The sequence below is a fragment of the Anabas testudineus genome, chromosome 12 (assembly GCF_900324465.2).
Source record: "Anabas testudineus chromosome 12, fAnaTes1.2, whole genome shotgun sequence".
NCBI lineage: Eukaryota > Metazoa > Chordata > Actinopteri > Anabantiformes > Anabantidae > Anabas > Anabas testudineus.
In genome coordinates, this window is record NC_046621.1 from 5,652,207 (window position 1) to 5,669,812 (window position 17,606).

Consider the following 17,606-nt stretch of genomic DNA (forward strand, 5'->3'; position numbering starts at 1 on the left):
TAGGTAGCTACTTTATCATTTAGCATTTTAGAACACTGAACCAACAGATTCAGTAGCTGCAGTGCAAAGAAATGTCACTGTTGTGATCGTCTGAGGATTCAGAGTGTCTACCTACAGTCTGTCCAGAAACAGGAGCACTTATCTCTTGAGTGTCTGTAGTGTCCGTTACTGGCCATTGACTGGGACCTCCTGAAACAGAAACACCAACAACATACTGTAACATACAACACTGGAAACAGGCAGGTGTTCAAAGAAATCTTAGTATCAACACAGACATGCAGGTAAGACCAGCTGGTGCTGGAAACAATACACAATACGGAAGTTTTTATACACTTTTACAAGCGTATAAAAGTGCCTGCAGACACATGCATCAAAACTTGTATTAACGATAACAGTTCAACATGTGGAGAGTTTCAGTTGAATTGCTTTCATGCTGAGCGATGAGAACGTTGATACTGGACCTAAGTTTGTTAAATATGAAACTATGGTTAGTTCGATTTAAAAACTAACAGCCCAGATCAGTACACAACTCAAAAAGAGACCTACTACTATGTGGTAGGTGGATTTGTTTTGTTCAGACTGTCAAACTAGTGAAGGAAAATCTCCTGACTATGCAGAATTTAATGATTTTACTTAACAACTAAACTCTAATTACTCAATGTGACTCCCAATAAGCAACTTTTATAATACATAGTATTTTGGCATCTGCTTCATGCAATAGCTAAAACCGAATCAACAGGGTCTCATGCATGAGATCAAAGCCTGCACCTCAACCACACTGACCTTCGTCTGGTCCTCCAGACAGGCCTTTCAGGCCAAAGAGGGTGCAGTAATTTGTCTATCATTATTTCACAGAAAGGGTGAGAAGGAAGATTAGAGTGATTCACTGAAGAAAATGATTGTTAGTTGTATATTTTCACTGCATGGCTATTTGGGTAAACTCACCTCTAAATTCCCTCTGGCTTTCTTCAAAACTCCATGGGTTAGAGACACTGCATAAGAGAGGCAATATTAAAAGACATAAGTTCTGAAACTAACTATTGTTTAACCATTGATCTGTAGAAAATTAAGACTAAAATGGTCAAAATACCTAAACACTAATCCTACTCGAGTTAAGGATACAAAGACAGGTGGCAAATCCTGTCACAAACAAAATCCTGATAAATTACTTCAGTGATTAACATACACTGATCAATGATGACCCTCTCCATTCCTTCCTTGAGCTGGTTGGTGGTACGGAGACGTTTAACGGCTCCACTCAGCATCCTCTCCTGCTGTGACAGCCTGCTCTTCAGTCTGGCTATCTCGTTTTTCAGCAGCTCATCCTGATTTGGAGGATAAACTGATTAAAATTGGCTCTGTAGATACTTCATTGGATAGAGTAGACACAGTTTATGTGTTTGTAAATGACTGATGCACCTGCTGGTTGTTGCTGCTGTCCCCTGCTGTGGTACCAGCTGGCAAAGAGACTCTCCACACCAGTTTGAGCAGTCGACCAGCTTCGTCTAGCACCTGCTGCATGGTGTTCGTGCTGCTGGACAGATTCCTCAGATGCTGCTGTTCTATCACCTACGAAAATGCACGCACAATAACATGAACCATGTTGACAGTGTTTATTACAACGTTCATCTACAACACGACAGACTTTTCGTACCTTGTTGTCAGAGCCCTGCATTCTGAGGGTGTGCAGACACTCCTGCAGTTGTGTGTCCATGGTGCGTGACAGCTTACGACCCTCTGAGATCTGTTTGCGGAGGGCGTTGTAGTCCTCAATCAGGCCCAAAATATGGCGACCGTTGCGATTGGCCCACATGCGGTGGCCCGGCACAAGGCGAGATGGTGCGGCAGAGACACTCTCACCAGAGCTGCTGCTGACTGACCGACTGTCTAAATCTGAATGAGGACGAGGTTTCGTATCTGAAAAGATGATTCATGATTCATACTCTGCAATGCACACCCCCTGATAAAATGTGATATACTGGTATTTACTATTTTAAGTAAACAACAAGCCAACTCACCATGGTGCACACCAATGTGTTCATTTTGAGAGTGACGGAGAGGATCACAGCCTTCTCGACCTGTTGACCTGCCCCCTTCATCTAAGACAAATGTAAAACCAATACTAAGATGACCTGGCAGGTCACTGTGTGGCTTGACATGCAGCTGCATGTGTCACAGGTAATTAGCATGCACATATTCACGCCGTGTTTACCTGGAGATGACAGTAGGTAGTTGATGTTGATGGTTTCAGAGCGGTTGGGTCCTCTGAGCAGCTGCTCTTCCAGTCTCTGCCGCAGAGCTGTGTTGGTCTGGATACTTCTCTCCAACTGCAGCCTCAGGTGTCTGATCTCCGACAGCAGCTCCCCCAAGTCCACAGAGCCAGAGGAGGGGCGAGGTGCGGGCTCCTGGGACGTCTCACTGAATTCTACACAGAGGTACAATGAATGAAACTGTTTTATTTGTGTTTAGAGGAAGGGAAACAAGGGAAACTGTCCAAACACTTAACTGAGGTAACAACGTTCAAGTCCTAACAGCTGTAATAGTATTCTGCTGTTTCAAACCTCAGAGGATTTTCCACCTCAGAGATTTACTTAATATAGACTACAGTACCTTTACTTCTCCCAGTCTTACAGTGTAAAACTCAAAATGCTGTCATGCAGATCATTTCCAGATAATTTTCAGTGTTGCTCTTGAATTAGACTAATGTGTCCAAGATCTGAAAAGGCAGCTTTTAAAATCTATCAATCTGTATCTTATCATGTGTGTTTATTATCAAAAACCTGTCCTACCGTTGTGTCTCTGAGCATCGGTCTTCATCTTTTCGTAAACTTGCAGCTCTACTCGCAGTGACTGAAGGAGATGTTGGGAATCTAAGAGCTGCTGCCTCTGGAGCTTCACCTCACACTGTAACCTGGAAACATGCAATCCAATGAAATATTATAGTGTGCGACTTTTTCTTTTGGACAGTGTATGTAGCGCACACATCACAAACATTGCGCTAGATAAGATAAGTGATAAGAGAGGAGAGGTGATCTGACAGTAAACTAGGCCCCAGGTCTCAGATGTCAGCCCTACTCAGCTGTGTGAGTAGGAATCAGGGGCAAAGGTCACACAATGTCATTATAGTGTTCATGGATGAGCCTTCAAATAATAGACTCTCATGTTTCTGAGTTGTACTAATAAGACTGAATAATGGTAATAGTAATGAGTCTTCAGAATGGTAATTAGCAGCCTTATGTAGTTTCGGGTTGCATGGAGGAAAGGAGTAATGATAGTATGTGTACTGTCAGGAGACATTTAGAGTGTCCCAGTGATGCTCTAATATTACCTGCCTGCATGTGTGTGCGTGTGTGAGTGAGCACCTGTGCAGCTCCTCTTTGCTGAAGTGCAGTGAATCCTGCAGTTGTAAGTTTTCCTGGCTGCTGTGCTCCAGCCTCTCCAGCAGTCGTTTGTTTTCCTGCCTTAGATCTTCACACTCTTTCCTGCTCTGCTCCAGTTTGGCCGTCCTCCTGGCCAGTGTCTCTCGCAGCTTCTCATTCTCCTTCTGCTTGTCTAATAAAATAAAAATATTTGGGAGTCAGTGTCAAGTACAATAAGAATTGTTTTTAAAATGCGTTTTTATTCTCTGCCTCTGTTCACTCAAAGCATGTGTCCATATTTTGCTCAATCAGCTTGTAAGATAATGTGTTTACCTCTAGACCCCAAGGTGAACTGTTCTTTAAGAGCTTGGTTTTGTCCCCAGAGGAATCGCACCTCACTGGCCAGCTGGCCCTGCTCTTCATTGCCATGGATGAAGATGTTGGTAGCTGCTGAATTAAAAAATGATGAGAAAACCATTTCATTTTATGTGCAGAGATTCCCAGCAACAACACTGACAGGGAGAGATAATGTGTACCTGGGTCTTTCTCCACCTCAGCTAGTCTCTTTTCCAGCTGCTCCCTCAAGCGGTCGTTGGTACGAATGCTCTCCTCCAGCCGCTGTCGCAGAGCTCGAATCTCTTGTAGATGTTCTGCCAGCAGGTCTGCACAACACACACAAGCTAATTAAACATGTACTTTGCACTTAAAAACGGACTTAAAAGATCCTGAAAATCTAAATCAGCAATACCCCAGGTTTGTAAGATGGCCTTTTTTCTCTGAGCCAAAATGCATAACTCATCATTTTGTTTTTACAGAATACACAGAATTTAATTTGTAATTAATTTTAATACTGATTTAATAAATAATTGTGCTTATTCAAACAACAGATTCTCAGTGTTGCAACAGCATGACCATGCAAAACACACATTTGTCTTCAAACCAGAAGTGCTGAATACATTTAATTTTGAAAGGATTTAGCTGCTTTAATCCCATCAAAACTATTGTTAAGTGTATTAAAGTTATTTTTGTTCTTATGTAGAAAACATATAAATCCTGAACTTTATATTGCAGTAACAACTACCTACCTGAATTTACAGCTTGAGGCTGTTCTGCAGCTTTCGTCTGTGAGCTGGTGTCTCTGTCTTGTTTATGTGCTTCCATTTGAAGCCCTGACCCCTCCAGGTCATAGCTTTGATCCCGTTCCTGATGGTGGGAGCTCGTCTGGGCCATAATTAAGCGATGCAGGTCCAGTTCACTTCGCAGGGTGGCGTTGAGCTCCTCGCTGATCCTCAGCTGCTCTTGTAGTCGTCCGTTCTCCCTGTGCAGGCCCTGCAGTCTGCTGGCAGGGTCCCTGTGACCTGACACACCTTCCTCGTGAGCTCCTCTTACAGGAGAGACAGCTGCTCCTGTCCAATCATTGGGGTGTCGTTGGCCTAAACATGTACAGAGAGACAAGATTGAGTAATGAGAATATAAAATACAGATATTCAACCTTCAATATTTGTTTGCTCTGTTTGAAGGACGTCTCCCATCAGCAGACCTTTATTAAATTAAAAGTAGTGACAGAACACTACAATGTCAAAGAGGTACGTTTAGGTATTGAGTATCATATCACTAAGGGAATGTGAATATAGGTTTGGGTCTACAGAACACTTTGCAAGACCTTTCACCTATCCACGTGCTTCACTTGTCTCTTAATAGCCTACACTGTCTCTTTACCTTAGGGAAACACATTTTAAAGAGTAAACCGGATAGGTGCCACTAAATAATGCAACTATAAGTGGAGGTGGATTGAAACTGGACACTTGCTCTGCCCGTGGTCGGTGTGCTTTGTCCTGTCAGATGCCTCACTGCAACACAATAGTTCTGAGTGGAAAATAAGTGCTATTATAGGCTGTGACTAGACTGGCTGAATCCCTTGACAGTGACTCAGGAAACCTTAATAATGGACCACAGGGCGATGAAAGGGGAAAAATATGACTGTTTAATGAAGCAAACTGAGTTAATCTTAGTCTTTTATATAATATACCAAGGTGAGTCCAGCATCTGGGACACTTAAGACTATGAACAGATTTGAAGTTCACACTCCTTCACAAAAAGAATTCTATTATTAAGACTTTAATTAGCATCTGGAAAATGCTTACTGTGAGTCTGTCCACCCTTTGTGACCGAGATACTGTGGCAGGAAGAGGAGCTCCTGTCAGAGTACAGATCAGAGTGGGAACTGTGGTGGCTGCTGCGACTTTGGCCCCTGACTTGGCTCTGAAGACTCTGGATCAGGCGGTTTTTCTCCTGCAGCTCTTTGGCTAACCTAGAAGGATGAGGAAGAGAAGGAGGAATGAGTCATGTTAATAGCAGCTAGTAAAATGCAGTTTTTATGAACACCCAACAGCTGTATTTTATCAGTCACATCATTTTTGCGGGGTACCGAGGAACAAAACTTTATGAACAGCTTTCAAAAACTGCACTTAAAGGAGAAGAAATGGAAGCCAAAAAAAGTTCCTAACTACAGGACTTTAAGTGGAAACACACAGCTGGGAAATACTAAAGAGGAGTTCACAGCAAACATCATGCTGTCTCGATCAAACCCACTCACAGGTCCAGCTGCTCCCTGGCGCATTCAACCAGGGTGAGGTTTTGCTGGACGAGGAGGCTGACGTGCTGCTGTAGCAGCTCTCTCTCGCCCTCTAGCTCGGAACGCAGATTATCTAACTCCAGCTGGATTCTTGCTGGGCTGTCAGGAGAATCTTTCATTCCCTCCTCATAGGACAGCAGAGACTGTGATCCCTGCTGAAGCTCCCCAAGACTGCCCACGCCAGTGATAATATGGATTAACCCAGATTACTATGAGCATATTTATTTCTAATCTTAACGATAAAAAGTGCTGTTGAAATTCCCGTTGTTAGGAAACAGCAAAGTCAACATACTTAGTTAAACAACTACATACAAAAAATGTTAATTACAGATGCTGCTATGGGCGTGTGTGTGTTTATGTCTTTACGACTGAGAAACACCAGTGACCCAGTCTCATGCAGTGTGACCTTAATGTTGTTGACACAGAGGAATTGGGTCAAAAGCAGGATGCTATTCAAAATCATCAAAACACACACACACAGCTCGGGGGTAATAAGCCAATTGACTGGGTGGTGATCGGAGAAGGTTTGGGGGTTTAAAAGGGTCATCAGACTAACATCATGACACTGTTAGCACTTGCACACATTTCTGAAATAGATTTGGCAATTTACACTTAATAAATCTAAATCTGAAATTTCTAAATCCAAATAATTCTAACGTTACCCAGTGGAAAGCAAAGTGCTGAATCATTCATACCAATTGTATCATTAAAGGACAATTGAATTCACACTTCCAGGTTCTACTTCAAGGATTAGAGGATTATGAACATTATACATACTTAGAAATTAATGAAACAGAAAACAATAAGCATGAACAGTGTAAGAGTTTGACACATACCTCTGGGACAGTTCGAGAGCAGCCACATCTTCATTATCTAGATGAGACTCTCCTAGCAGACAGAGGGAAAGATGCTGTCAAGGAGCTGTCTGTAAGGATCAGTTAGGAATGACTGCTCCTGTTCACTGTGCTCATCTCTTTCCTCTCTTTGTTAAATCAAAATAGGTCTATTCTTATATGACAAAAGCAGAGCTGCTTTAAAACTCCTTACCCTCTTAAAGTTTTACTAAATATTATGAATAATTATGTATTGAGACGGAGACGGAGATGCATTGTCTTTTGGTACAGTAATGTTTCAAAATTGAACTGTGATTCCATACTTAACTTGTACTTTGTGGTTACGGTACTCACAATTTCTCAAAACCAAAGCAAACACCACCCAGAGAGTAACTACCTTTGTCCAGTCTTCCCTCCAACCGGTCCAGAAGACTCAGGCTTTTGTCCAGCTGCTCTTTGACCACTTCCCCCATGTAGTAGTCGACTTCACTGGCTTGCAGCAGCTCCTTGAAGGCCTTGCTCAGCTGCTCCAGCTGCCGACGATGCAGAGCGCCCAGCCTGCGGCTCTCTTTGATCTGTTGCCTTAGTTGTGACAGCTCCCTGGCTTGTGACTGCACCAGGGAGTCCAGTCTGAGAAGTAGACACAATGACAAATATAACAACATAAGTCAAGGTTTAACTTCTAAACTGAGTACAAACAGTAGAATACTGATTATGCACTGAAAATGACTGCAAACCTGGCAGGGGATGTAGAACGGCTGCGAGTCTGCTGCAGCTGTTCACTTATACTCCTGTTCAGTGGCCTCTCTCTCTCCATGTCAGTGTTCAGGAAGCTGGTTTGATCCTTTATTGTCTGCTTTTCCCCTTCCTTTTTCTCTTTTGGCTGCCCACTTTTCTCTTTGCTACTGTCATCCTTCTTTCCCCCGTCTTGATCCTTGTTGATGGATGGGTCTGATGTGTTGCCAACAAGGTCACTGGACAAGGAGTTCCTTCGTAGAAGATTTTGCATTTGAAGGATGAGTTTAGTCTGGTTTTCTAGCTGGATCTTCAGCTCTCTGACTTGTGCCTGAAGCTGCAGAGGGTCCTCAGAAACACCATAATCGTCATAGACCTGTAGGCTCTTCAGACTGACCTGAAAACCGACAGGAGAGAGTAAAAATTCAATTACATATAATTTTAACATTTACATAGTTTGGTTTTCTACATAAATTGTAGAAAGGTAAATTATGTACAGCTATAAACTGTCATACTACATTAAATTGTGTGTTAAATAACAAGTGTACTGTAGCTCTGCCTACAAAACTTTAAATTCTCATAAGATACAAAAGTATATAAACAACAAAAATCAGATTTAACACTCACAATTTGTATTATTCTTGAAACAACAGGTCCTTGACCTTACACGGCGGTAGACAAAAGCTTCACATTTCTTGTTAGCAACTGCTAATTTGGCAGCTAAACTGAAATTTGCTGCTTTCAGATTTTATCAGTGGTAACTAGCTAGGGAATCAAACTACTTTTAGTTACCACTGACATTGTAATATTTACATCTTAGTCATTTTAAAATGAGAATCTTACAAAGAGGGTACTGATAACTTAATACATGTTAAGACACTAAAAGCCTAAGGCTAACTCCACTGTTCCCAGGCAGAAAATCAGCATCCTCACAGACAGTTAATTATAAAAGACACTGAAATAAACAAATAGCTTTGTTCTGATAACATAAGTGCAATATAGAGATAGTTAGCTGGTAAGAGAATTTTAACACTTGACAGACCTGCTGTACAAAGGTAAAGTTATTTATTCAGTATACAATACATAAACTCTGTTAGAGGGAGGGGTTTATCCAAGTTAAATACCTTGGCTGAACTCAGAGCTGGGGAACTAGGATATGGGGTACTGGAGGTTGAGTCCAGGTTTTCAGTAGAGGAGAACGTGGCCTGTTCGTGTTTCAGCAGGGACGGCAGGCTAGAGGCACTGCAACTAGGCTTCACACCAGCCTCTAGATCTGGCAACACAGGGACCACAGAAACAGTCAAACAGGGAACAGGAAACATGTGTTGTGGAAAACAAAAAGTGATGGTGCCATGGAGGAAATAAATTACTTAAGACAGAGCTGTAAAATGAGAAGAGAAATGAGAGTGAAAGTTTACTGAAAGCAAAGACATTCCCAAACTTCAGAGTATAAACATGCGAGAACTTGTCAATGTAGAAAACCGACAGCCCATTCAAATTTGACAGTGTTGAGAAATCCCAGGTTAAAACCAGGAAAGTGACTGTGATTATGAGACTCAAACATAAAACATTACTCAAGGTACGAGACGGTGTGACAGTTGCTTTTGTTCAGTCCTCATGCAGGTATATAGAGAGTATCTATACATATTTGAGATTAGTGTCCACTCAGCAGACAGACATGCACAGTCTGTCTAGAAGTCGTCTACCTGTGCTACTGTTCTCTTCCCTATCGTTCTCACTCTTGCCACTGGTCTCGTAACCCAGGTCCTGTAAATCCACCTGCACTCCTTTGTCATCCTGCTCCAGAGCTGGCACTGGAGGTAATATATGTTGGGTTAGGAAGAAATCATTTAACGTGTACAGAATGTTGTCTCTGTCCTTTAGTGTTCCTGATCAGTTTGGATTAATGACAGGGTAACTTAATGTACATGTCTGCAGATTCTTTCTTCAACAAACCTGAACTTGTCTTATTTTACCTTTCTGTGCAGTTTCAGAGGGGGGTGTCTTGGTAAGAGCAGTGGCCAGTTTCTCCTCCAGGCTTTTACATGCTTTCTTCTTCTCCCTCAGTGCTTTATGAAGAGTCTCTAGTTGGACCTGAACACTTGGAGGTAATGCCTTTCCATCCTGCACAATCCTATCGGCCTCTGATTCCTCTCTATGGCCTCTCTCTTCTTGTAAGGAAACCTGCAGTTCAGAAATCCTCTGGGACAGATTGCTGAAGATTTTGTAGAGGAGGAAGAGATTTTGATGTAGCTCTTGATGAAACTGTCCCTTTTTTGCCTCTGAAGCAGTGGACTGATTGCTGCTGGATTTGGTTGTTGAGTGAGTAGATCCTCCTAGTTTCTGTCTCTCTTGCAGGGCTCTCTGAAGTTTGTCTAAATTCAGCTGCATGTCAGGGCTGAGTTGTAATAATCTAGCAGAGGGCAAGGAGCCAACATTTGAACAGTGTGCTGCCAAAGAAGCAATAGTAGACTCTGTTGCACTAAGGCAGTTTAACAGGACATTTATCATCTCCTGATTTGAACTAGAATTATTAGAACAACTTCCCTTTGTTCCATGGTGTTCCTCTGTGTTTTGGCTTAAGTAATCTTGGCTACTCTTGTTACAGTTGGAGGCCTGTTGTGCAGTAGCATCGGCAGCTCTCAGTTTTTCTTGCAGCGCTGCATTGAGCCTATTCTGCTCCAAAAGTGCCTCTTGCAAAGAGTCTGCACGGCGCTGTAACTCCTGCACAGAGTCAGCAGCGATTCCTAAATCACTTCTTGGGCTGTCTCTATTTGAATCTGTTTTCACCTGTTGTAAGGCCCCCTCTATCTTTAGGCAAAGATCATGGATTTCTGGATTCTTCTCCTGGATGTCAGAGGAAGAGATGGCCAGCTCTGCCATGTTCAAAAGCTCTATGAGCTGTTTGTTAAGCTCCTCCTTCTCCTGTAGGGCTTTCTGAGGCTCCATACATCTACTACAGAGGGCAGCATCTGAGCCCACAGAGCCGGAATCCGTACCCAAACTGGCTTGTGCCCCAAACCCTCGCTGGCTGTCCAGATTGCACGCAGTCAGGTAAGCAATAGTGGACTCTGCAGCCTGTAAAGCCTCCACATATTGTTGTTCCTTTATCTGAAGCTGAGCATGAAGTTCTTCCCAATCAGCAAGCTGATCACTAAGCTTATTGATCAGGCTCTCTTTCTCTTGGCACTCCTGGTGGAGGAGCTCCAACTGAGTGAAAAGAGACTCGGTCTGGACATGATCTAGTGCGTCTTCGGCTTCAGAGCCCTTGTCCGACCCTACTGGACTGATGCTACGATGTGCATATCTGAGCGTGGAAGAAGGGGAGGTGCTGTCCTGGAGTGACAAGGTAGACTCATAGTCTGCATGTAAATGCTGGTCAGGTCCATGTACATGAGGGTGCTGAAGTGCATCAGTTTTCAGATGATCAGAGCTGCTGTTAGCTTCCATTCTCAGTCTCACAGGGACAGGGAGACGAGATTTGACAGTTGGCTATGTGTGTGAGACAAACAGAAAAGTATATATTAAAAAACAGTAACAGCTAGACCTAATGCAGGGTTGATGTGTATTTCTATTACAATTGGAATTACTGCTATAGTGAAAACCTACCCCATGTCTTGCAATATGCTGCTTCACACTCCTGCTGTGTGTGTTGTCTTCAGTTTGTGGACTCTCCATCCCCGCTGCAGTGCTGACAATTAACTGTGAGGTGACAGGGATCTCCTCGTCTGACACCTCTTTAGAGTTGAGAGTCCTCTTTTGCTTTTCTCTCAAAAGCTTAGAGTGGCCATTTGATTCAGCCTGCGCTTTTCCCACGCTCTGTTTCAATTCAGTCTGTCCATCGCTGCTGTTTCCTGATATGTCTGTGCTCTCTCTCTCTTTAGACTCTGTAGACTTTTGTTCTTTCAGGAGACCTTGAAGCTCCACATTCTCTGATCTAAGTTTCAGCAGCTGGTCTCTGCAATAATGGACATTTCATTAATTTACTGAATCTTAGGGTTGAAATAGGGAATAGATTCCAAACACTGCTGAAAAAGACCCACCTGAGCTGTGAGACTGATGTGGCCCCCCAGTCAATTAGCAGGGATTTAAGTGTCATTAGATCTTCGTTCCTCTCTCTAGAATCTCTTTCTCCAGTGTCCAAAGTGGTGTTGCCAGACTGAGTGTGCTCTCTACTCTGGCCAAGGCCACTTTCCCTGCTCTCATCACCCAACAGCTTTCCAGACACCATCTAAAAACATTCAATTACATGTGAAATAGTAGGTCTCATAATATTTACATGAAATTTTGTTAATTTCAAAAGTTTAGATGAGTATTTCTTTCATACCTGTTCAAGTCTGATGTCTGTCTGGCTCTCTTTATCCTGACCAGAGTTGTGTGTCTTGTTACTGTGGGCCAAAGGTGGTGCTTGCTGCATCTCCTGTAGCAGCTAGAGTAATGGGATGGGAGGCGAGTATGACACACATGGCTTGGTAAAAGAAAACTTAATGAGGGAACAGAATCCATAAAACACTGCACAGCAACAGCAAGATGACATGATGTGTCTAATGTGGCATGGTGAAAATAGACCATTTCATGGGACACACAGATAAAAAAGAGGGACTGATTAGGAAAGGTGGAGGATAGAAAAAGGAGGGTATACAGTATTCTACTACAGAAAGTAACACATTTGTTAGAAAAATAAGACATTTAGCAACAGAGTAAAGAGACATTAGTAACAGGCTGGACAGAGCAGAGGTTAAGATGTAGGTTCAAAGGTTAGAAAGGAGCTAAAAAGGTGGATGTTAGACAATGACTAAGACATGATTCATCAAGTTTTTTCTAGATGTGGGCATGCTGTACAAACACTTGTTGATAAATTGCAAAAAATGTATTTTATCAGGAAGTAAGATCGGTCAAATACATGTTTAATTTACAACTTTTGTGACCTCTAACCTGCTTCGAAGAGCTACTGCTGACCATTGCTTTGTCTTCCTGGTTGTAAGCATCATGCTCCGACTTCTCCATTTGAGACAATTGACTTTGCAGCTCATTGTTAAAAGTCTGTAATCTGTTGACACAATCCTGGAGCTCCAGCACCTAAAGAGCAAAATTTTAAACCATTCACATGATCTTTCTGCTACAAATAATTTGGTGAGTAATCATATTCATATCTACTGTTAATTTTCATGACAGAAGAGAATTCACCTTCTCTTTGAGCTCCTGTGGAGAAAGTAGAGACAAGCTGTCATCATGCCCCTCTCCCACACAGATACTCATGTAGGAAGTCTGATCACCAATGAAACTTAAAGTGTCACCTGAAACACAGAAATAATATTAGGAGTCATATGAGTCATGAGTAAGTGAATGGTGCGGGACACTTTTCCCCACAAATTCAGGGTAAATTTTTCTGGTCTTACCACCATCATTGGCTCCACCAACTCCTCCTCCACGGTTCTGAATGGCTCCTAAGCGAGCCTGCAGAGAGGCATTCCAGCGCTGTGCATCTTCAAGTTGATGCCTCATGCTCTCAAGTTCTTTAGGATCAATGAGGTCCATACCTACAGACACACAGTCACTGTCATGTCTCTGAGAGACAAGAAAGTACACTTATGCATAAGGCAACAGTGTTAAAATCAATAAAGCTATTTATACTATTAGGTAAATCTAACCAACTTAACTTTAAGTAAACAATAAGTTACATGTTGTACTATCTAAAATCCTTCTCAACAATAAAAATTCTGGCACACAGAGGCACATATTTTACACAAGACTACATGCTAATCTTAAAAAAAAAAAAAGTAATACTTAATGCTATAAATATGTACAAATGTAAAATCACATTTTTGATCAAGCAATGATCACCTTGAATGTACTCTGAAACAAGAAAAAAAAAAAATACTACTACTATACTATAATGAATGTAAACAAGAAAAATATGTGTAATCAATATATCCGAAGAGAGTTATGATTTGTTTGTCTACAAATAGCAGGCATACACATGCAGACTGTGCACAGAGTCTGTGTAATAATTATAAAAACTAAACCTGCAATGAGAAAATTGAATAAGAGCTAATTGCTGTAGCCACATTTATGTTGCATTCAGTGTGACTGTGAGTCATGGGCCTATTACTTACAGCTGACCTATTTATACACCTGGCTCTCTTTATCCAGGGATGCGGGATGAGCATGCACAGGAGAGCACGCACACGCATGTGAACACACTTAAGTAATTTGGCTTAGACAACTACCTGAATGTACAGTGACACTTTTAATCATTCTCGTGGCTGCATCCTGGCGTCAGAATACATGTAAAGCTCTAACTGTGCTAAATGACATTAACTGTGTGATGTCATAAGATAATAAACTTTTTTAAGACCTGCTAATCTGTGACAATCCTACAATAGGATGATCTATGATTTTTTTAGCAGTATTAACAACCTTCAGTGCCTTTTTAAAGTTGTTAAATAATTCTATGCTTATGCAATTGAATATAATTCATGTGACAGATGATTAGATGGGTTAGATTCATGACCAGATGGGTGTTTGAGAGGTGATGCAATCAACAAACAACCAAATATTTTAATGGAACAGTGAAAACAAGCAGACAGCATGTTAAAAAGTGAGAAACAGAAAGGAAGACAGACCAACAGCAGGCTTTATTCAATTTTGTAAAGGACAGAAAAACTGATAAACAGCACGGAAACAATTACATTTAAAAGAGTGACAGAAGTAGCAACTCTAGAACAAAGACAAGCAGATGAGGTGATGATGTAAAGAACAGAAAGTGCACAGAGATGAGTGAAGGGACCAGGTGTGCATGCAGACTAAAGTGACAGATGAAGAGGGGATGTATGCTTGTTACCAGGAGATGTTAGTGAAGTAAACAAATCGGGATAAAGAAGAAAGGTGTGTTTGTGTGCATCCTCTCTATTACTGTAGCTATGGATATACAGTACAAAGTAATTAGCTATGGTTTCCTATCTCTACTCCACTCAACTTTACTAATAAACGTGTCATTTAATTTTCTTTCCTTTTCTTTTCAGTCCCCATCATCATCTACTCCCCAGTGTGTTTGCACCGCACCTTCTCTGAGTTTGGCTCTGTGTATCTCTCTCTCCAAGTCATCCCTTAGCTCCTGATTAGTCCTGACACTCTCCTCTAGCTGCTGCCTGAGGAGCTGCACCGCTGTCAGCTCCAGCTGTAAAGCATGGAGACGCTGGGCACTGCAAAATGCAAATGCATAGCCTCAGAATAAGATTTCTTCATTAATACAGTAATTCTAATGAAAATAATATGAAAATTTTTTCTTTTATTTGTGACCGTTGTTCCTACCTGTCCTGCTCCTTTACAGTCCTGACGAGGCTAGAGTAGAGCTGTTGTTCAGCTCTCAGGGCTTTGTTCAGAGCATCATGCTCCTGTTGCAAAACTATAAGTTTGGGTAAAGCCTTAAAAGAGACAAAAAATGAAAGGGCAAGGGCCTTAGTGTCCTGTGTAAATATGTTATTACTTGTTATTTCAATCAGAAAAATGTAGGTAAAGGCTTCAATTTACTTCTTGTTGGCTGTCTCCACCAATCATAGTTCTCTCTCTTTGTGGTAGCCCCGGTAGTGATCTCTCCATTTCAGAGCGAATGACCTGATCCTGGCTATTATCAGACTGACTGCCCTCTCTCTGACCAAGGCGCTGGTGGAGAACCTGCTCAGAGACAGAGACAACAAACATGACAACTCACACTACTGGAGAGGTCACATAGTGTAATGCAATCAGAAGAAGAGCGCTTCATACAAAGCTGCTGTATATTGTTCTGGCTGACCCTTACATTAATAATCTCATCCTTGGTCTTCAGCGTGGCAGTCAGGGACTCAATATTAGCAGCCTGGCCTTCATTGCGACCCTCCAGTTCAGATAGCAATGACTGCAGCTCTGCGAGTGAAATCTGCATAAAAAAATAAATAAAGGCCTTTATACAAAAAAACAAAACAAAAACAAAACAAAACAAAACAAAACAAAAAATGTAGTTTCCAGATTACAGATAAATTTTAGCCAACTCACCTTCAGTTCATTCTCCCTCTTTAGGGCTTTGTTCAGTGCCTCAGTTTTTTGTGCTAGCTCCTTCTTCAGAATGACAACCGTCCTCTTGGAGAATGGAATGTTCTCCACATTTTCCTCACTGTTTCGCCTGGACAGCTCAGCTTTAGTACCAACAAAACAAAATTAAATGAGGACTGACCTGTACTCTAACTTAATCTATAAATATCCAGGGTGCAGTCTTAAAGGTCGAAATGACTCACCTTCCCTCTCATCCAACTTCTCCTGCATGATCTGAATTGTTTGTCTGAGCTCCAACACATGGTCAGACTCATCTTTATGCCCCATTTCTGCCAGAAACTTGTCCCTTTCCTGACCACACTGCAGAAGTTTCTACAGATTTATAAAGATAAAAAGTACACTAAAATATGTAAAACCACTATACTAAATTTTTTCAAAATAAGGCATGCAAATTCAGAAAGGAAGATAGGAGATTGTGCTATTCTCTTTGGGAGTTTTGATTTACTCTTCTTATTAGGTTTCTAAGTCAAGCACATTTTACAGATGGGTGACTGTTGTATCCCAGAGGAACTTACGTTGATGAGGCTGTCTTTTTCAGCAAGCAAGGCTCTGAGCTCTGCAGTCTCTACATAGCCCTGTTGCGCTGTTGTGGAGCTTTGCTTCTCAGCACTGGTAAGCTGCTGCTGCCTATCAGACAACTGCTTCTTTAGTTCCTGAATCTCTTGAGAACGCTCAGACAGCATTCGGTTGTAGTGCTCTGCAGACTCCTGAAGAGACAAAAGAACCAATGAAAGTAATGAGAGGTTCAGTGAATACTTTTACTTAGTGATCTCATAATGATAATAATTAGTTCTGCAAATACTTTCCCAACACAATTGAATAAAAGCACTGTTAATGTTTTCATATTTAAGTGACCTTGAGAAGTTGGTCCTTGCTACTAATTGTAGCCAACAGTCCTTCCACAGCACTCTCATTGTCAGCAACCAGCCTTTCTCTGGCTTTCACAGCCTCAGCTAACATAGCCTCTGTGACCTTTAACCTCTGGCCCATCTGTTCAGCTAAGTCACGTGCGTGAGTCTGTGACTGGCTCATCATCGCTGCAGCCATTTCCTACAGACAAAAAAAGGCAGAATAGAAATACTCAAAAACTACCTCACAGAAAGGTCTATAAATAAAATGTCTGTATATGCAGCACAGGTCAGAAGGGTGAAAACCCACCATGAACATACAGCAGTGTGAGTACAGGTGACTCTTTGTCAACTAACCTCCATATCCTTTGTTTTGCCCTCGAGGGAGAGCTGTAGCTGACTGATGATGGCGTCCTTCTCCCTCAGTGATCTGTTCAGGTTATCTTCTAAATCTTGCTTAGCTCTTTGTAGGTTTTTTAGAGTATTTGCAAGATGTTGCAGCTCCACATCCTTCTCTTTGATCAGACTGTCAAAACTCTGTAAGCAGAGGAATGGCCAGACACATGCATTTAACTGACACCTATTGTCCAAATACTATTTTGTCATGATTACAAAAGAAAAAGACAGATTTCTGGCCTGTTTCTGATATCATCCCCAATCAAACAGTGACTGCTACTCACATTGACGGTTTCTTCATTGTGAGAGAGCAAGTTATTTAGTCTATCCAGGTCTCGTTCCTTTTCTCTGAGAGCCAGCTGCAGCTGATGTATCTCATTGTCTTTCTCCTCAATGGCAGCAAATTTCTCATCGAGTGCTTGCTGTGAGAGAATATAAAGAACAATGTCAGAATCAACTTTGACTCATTATGTTGAGATGGTTGAATGAGGAGATGCTCACCTCAAGAGCCTTCTCTTTTTCTTTCAGCCTTTGCCGCAGTTTGGAAAGCATGGTATCATTTCCTCCTGGGCTTTTGCTTTGCTCGAAGTCTCTGATCATGTTTATGTATTCCTGAGGAGGACAAAGAAACAGCTACTTTTATCTCTGGTAGATTTTCACATAGACAAAATATAAAGAATATACACAAAATATTTGTCTTTTTGTCTCA

General features: G+C 41.7%; 1 protein-coding gene across 7 annotated transcripts in view; it reads right to left on the reverse strand.

Annotated features, from left to right (window-relative positions):
- Positions 1-16: 16 nt before the first annotated feature.
- The window catches only part of cdk5rap2 (CDK5 regulatory subunit associated protein 2), a 28,641-nt gene continuing 11,051 nt past the window's right edge, over positions 17-17,606 (reverse strand). For 2 of the 7 annotated variants that reach the window (XM_026355876.1, XM_026355880.1), the window contains exons 15-51: positions 17,399-17,509; positions 17,182-17,319; positions 16,859-17,038; positions 16,509-16,703; positions 16,169-16,360; positions 15,836-15,965; positions 15,597-15,736; positions 15,364-15,480; positions 15,096-15,239; positions 14,877-14,989; positions 14,628-14,767; positions 12,962-13,102; positions 12,750-12,859; positions 12,498-12,641; positions 11,890-11,991; positions 11,606-11,793; positions 11,172-11,520; positions 9,539-11,054; positions 9,269-9,376; positions 8,687-8,835; positions 7,565-7,959; positions 7,225-7,457; positions 6,831-6,882; positions 5,504-5,670; positions 4,445-4,792; positions 3,896-4,021; positions 3,693-3,809; positions 3,363-3,552; positions 2,790-2,911; positions 2,213-2,425; positions 2,019-2,099; positions 1,655-1,917; positions 1,420-1,569; positions 1,187-1,325; positions 946-992; positions 784-838; positions 17-189 (exon numbers count right to left, since the gene is read on the reverse strand). In XM_026355876.1, the coding sequence (XP_026211661.1) occupies positions 50-189; positions 784-838; positions 946-992; positions 1,187-1,325; positions 1,420-1,569; positions 1,655-1,917; positions 2,019-2,099; positions 2,213-2,425; positions 2,790-2,911; positions 3,363-3,552; positions 3,693-3,809; positions 3,896-4,021; positions 4,445-4,792; positions 5,504-5,670; positions 6,831-6,882; positions 7,225-7,457; positions 7,565-7,959; positions 8,687-8,835; positions 9,269-9,376; positions 9,539-11,054; positions 11,172-11,520; positions 11,606-11,793; positions 11,890-11,991; positions 12,498-12,641; positions 12,750-12,859; positions 12,962-13,102; positions 14,628-14,767; positions 14,877-14,989; positions 15,096-15,239; positions 15,364-15,480; positions 15,597-15,736; positions 15,836-15,965; positions 16,169-16,360; positions 16,509-16,703; positions 16,859-17,038; positions 17,182-17,319; positions 17,399-17,509 (7,245 nt within the window). In that variant the 3' untranslated portion in view covers positions 17-49. The remainder of the gene's footprint in view (positions 190-783; positions 839-945; positions 993-1,186; positions 1,326-1,419; positions 1,570-1,654; positions 1,918-2,018; positions 2,100-2,212; positions 2,426-2,789; positions 2,912-3,362; positions 3,553-3,692; positions 3,810-3,895; positions 4,022-4,444; positions 4,793-5,503; positions 5,671-6,830; positions 6,883-7,224; positions 7,458-7,564; positions 7,960-8,686; positions 8,836-9,268; positions 9,377-9,538; positions 11,055-11,171; positions 11,521-11,605; positions 11,794-11,889; positions 11,992-12,497; positions 12,642-12,749; positions 12,860-12,961; positions 13,103-14,627; positions 14,768-14,876; positions 14,990-15,095; positions 15,240-15,363; positions 15,481-15,596; positions 15,737-15,835; positions 15,966-16,168; positions 16,361-16,508; positions 16,704-16,858; positions 17,039-17,181; positions 17,320-17,398; positions 17,510-17,606) is intronic. The other 5 variants (XM_026355878.1, XM_026355877.1, XM_026355879.1 and 2 more) reach the window with 5 other exon arrangements.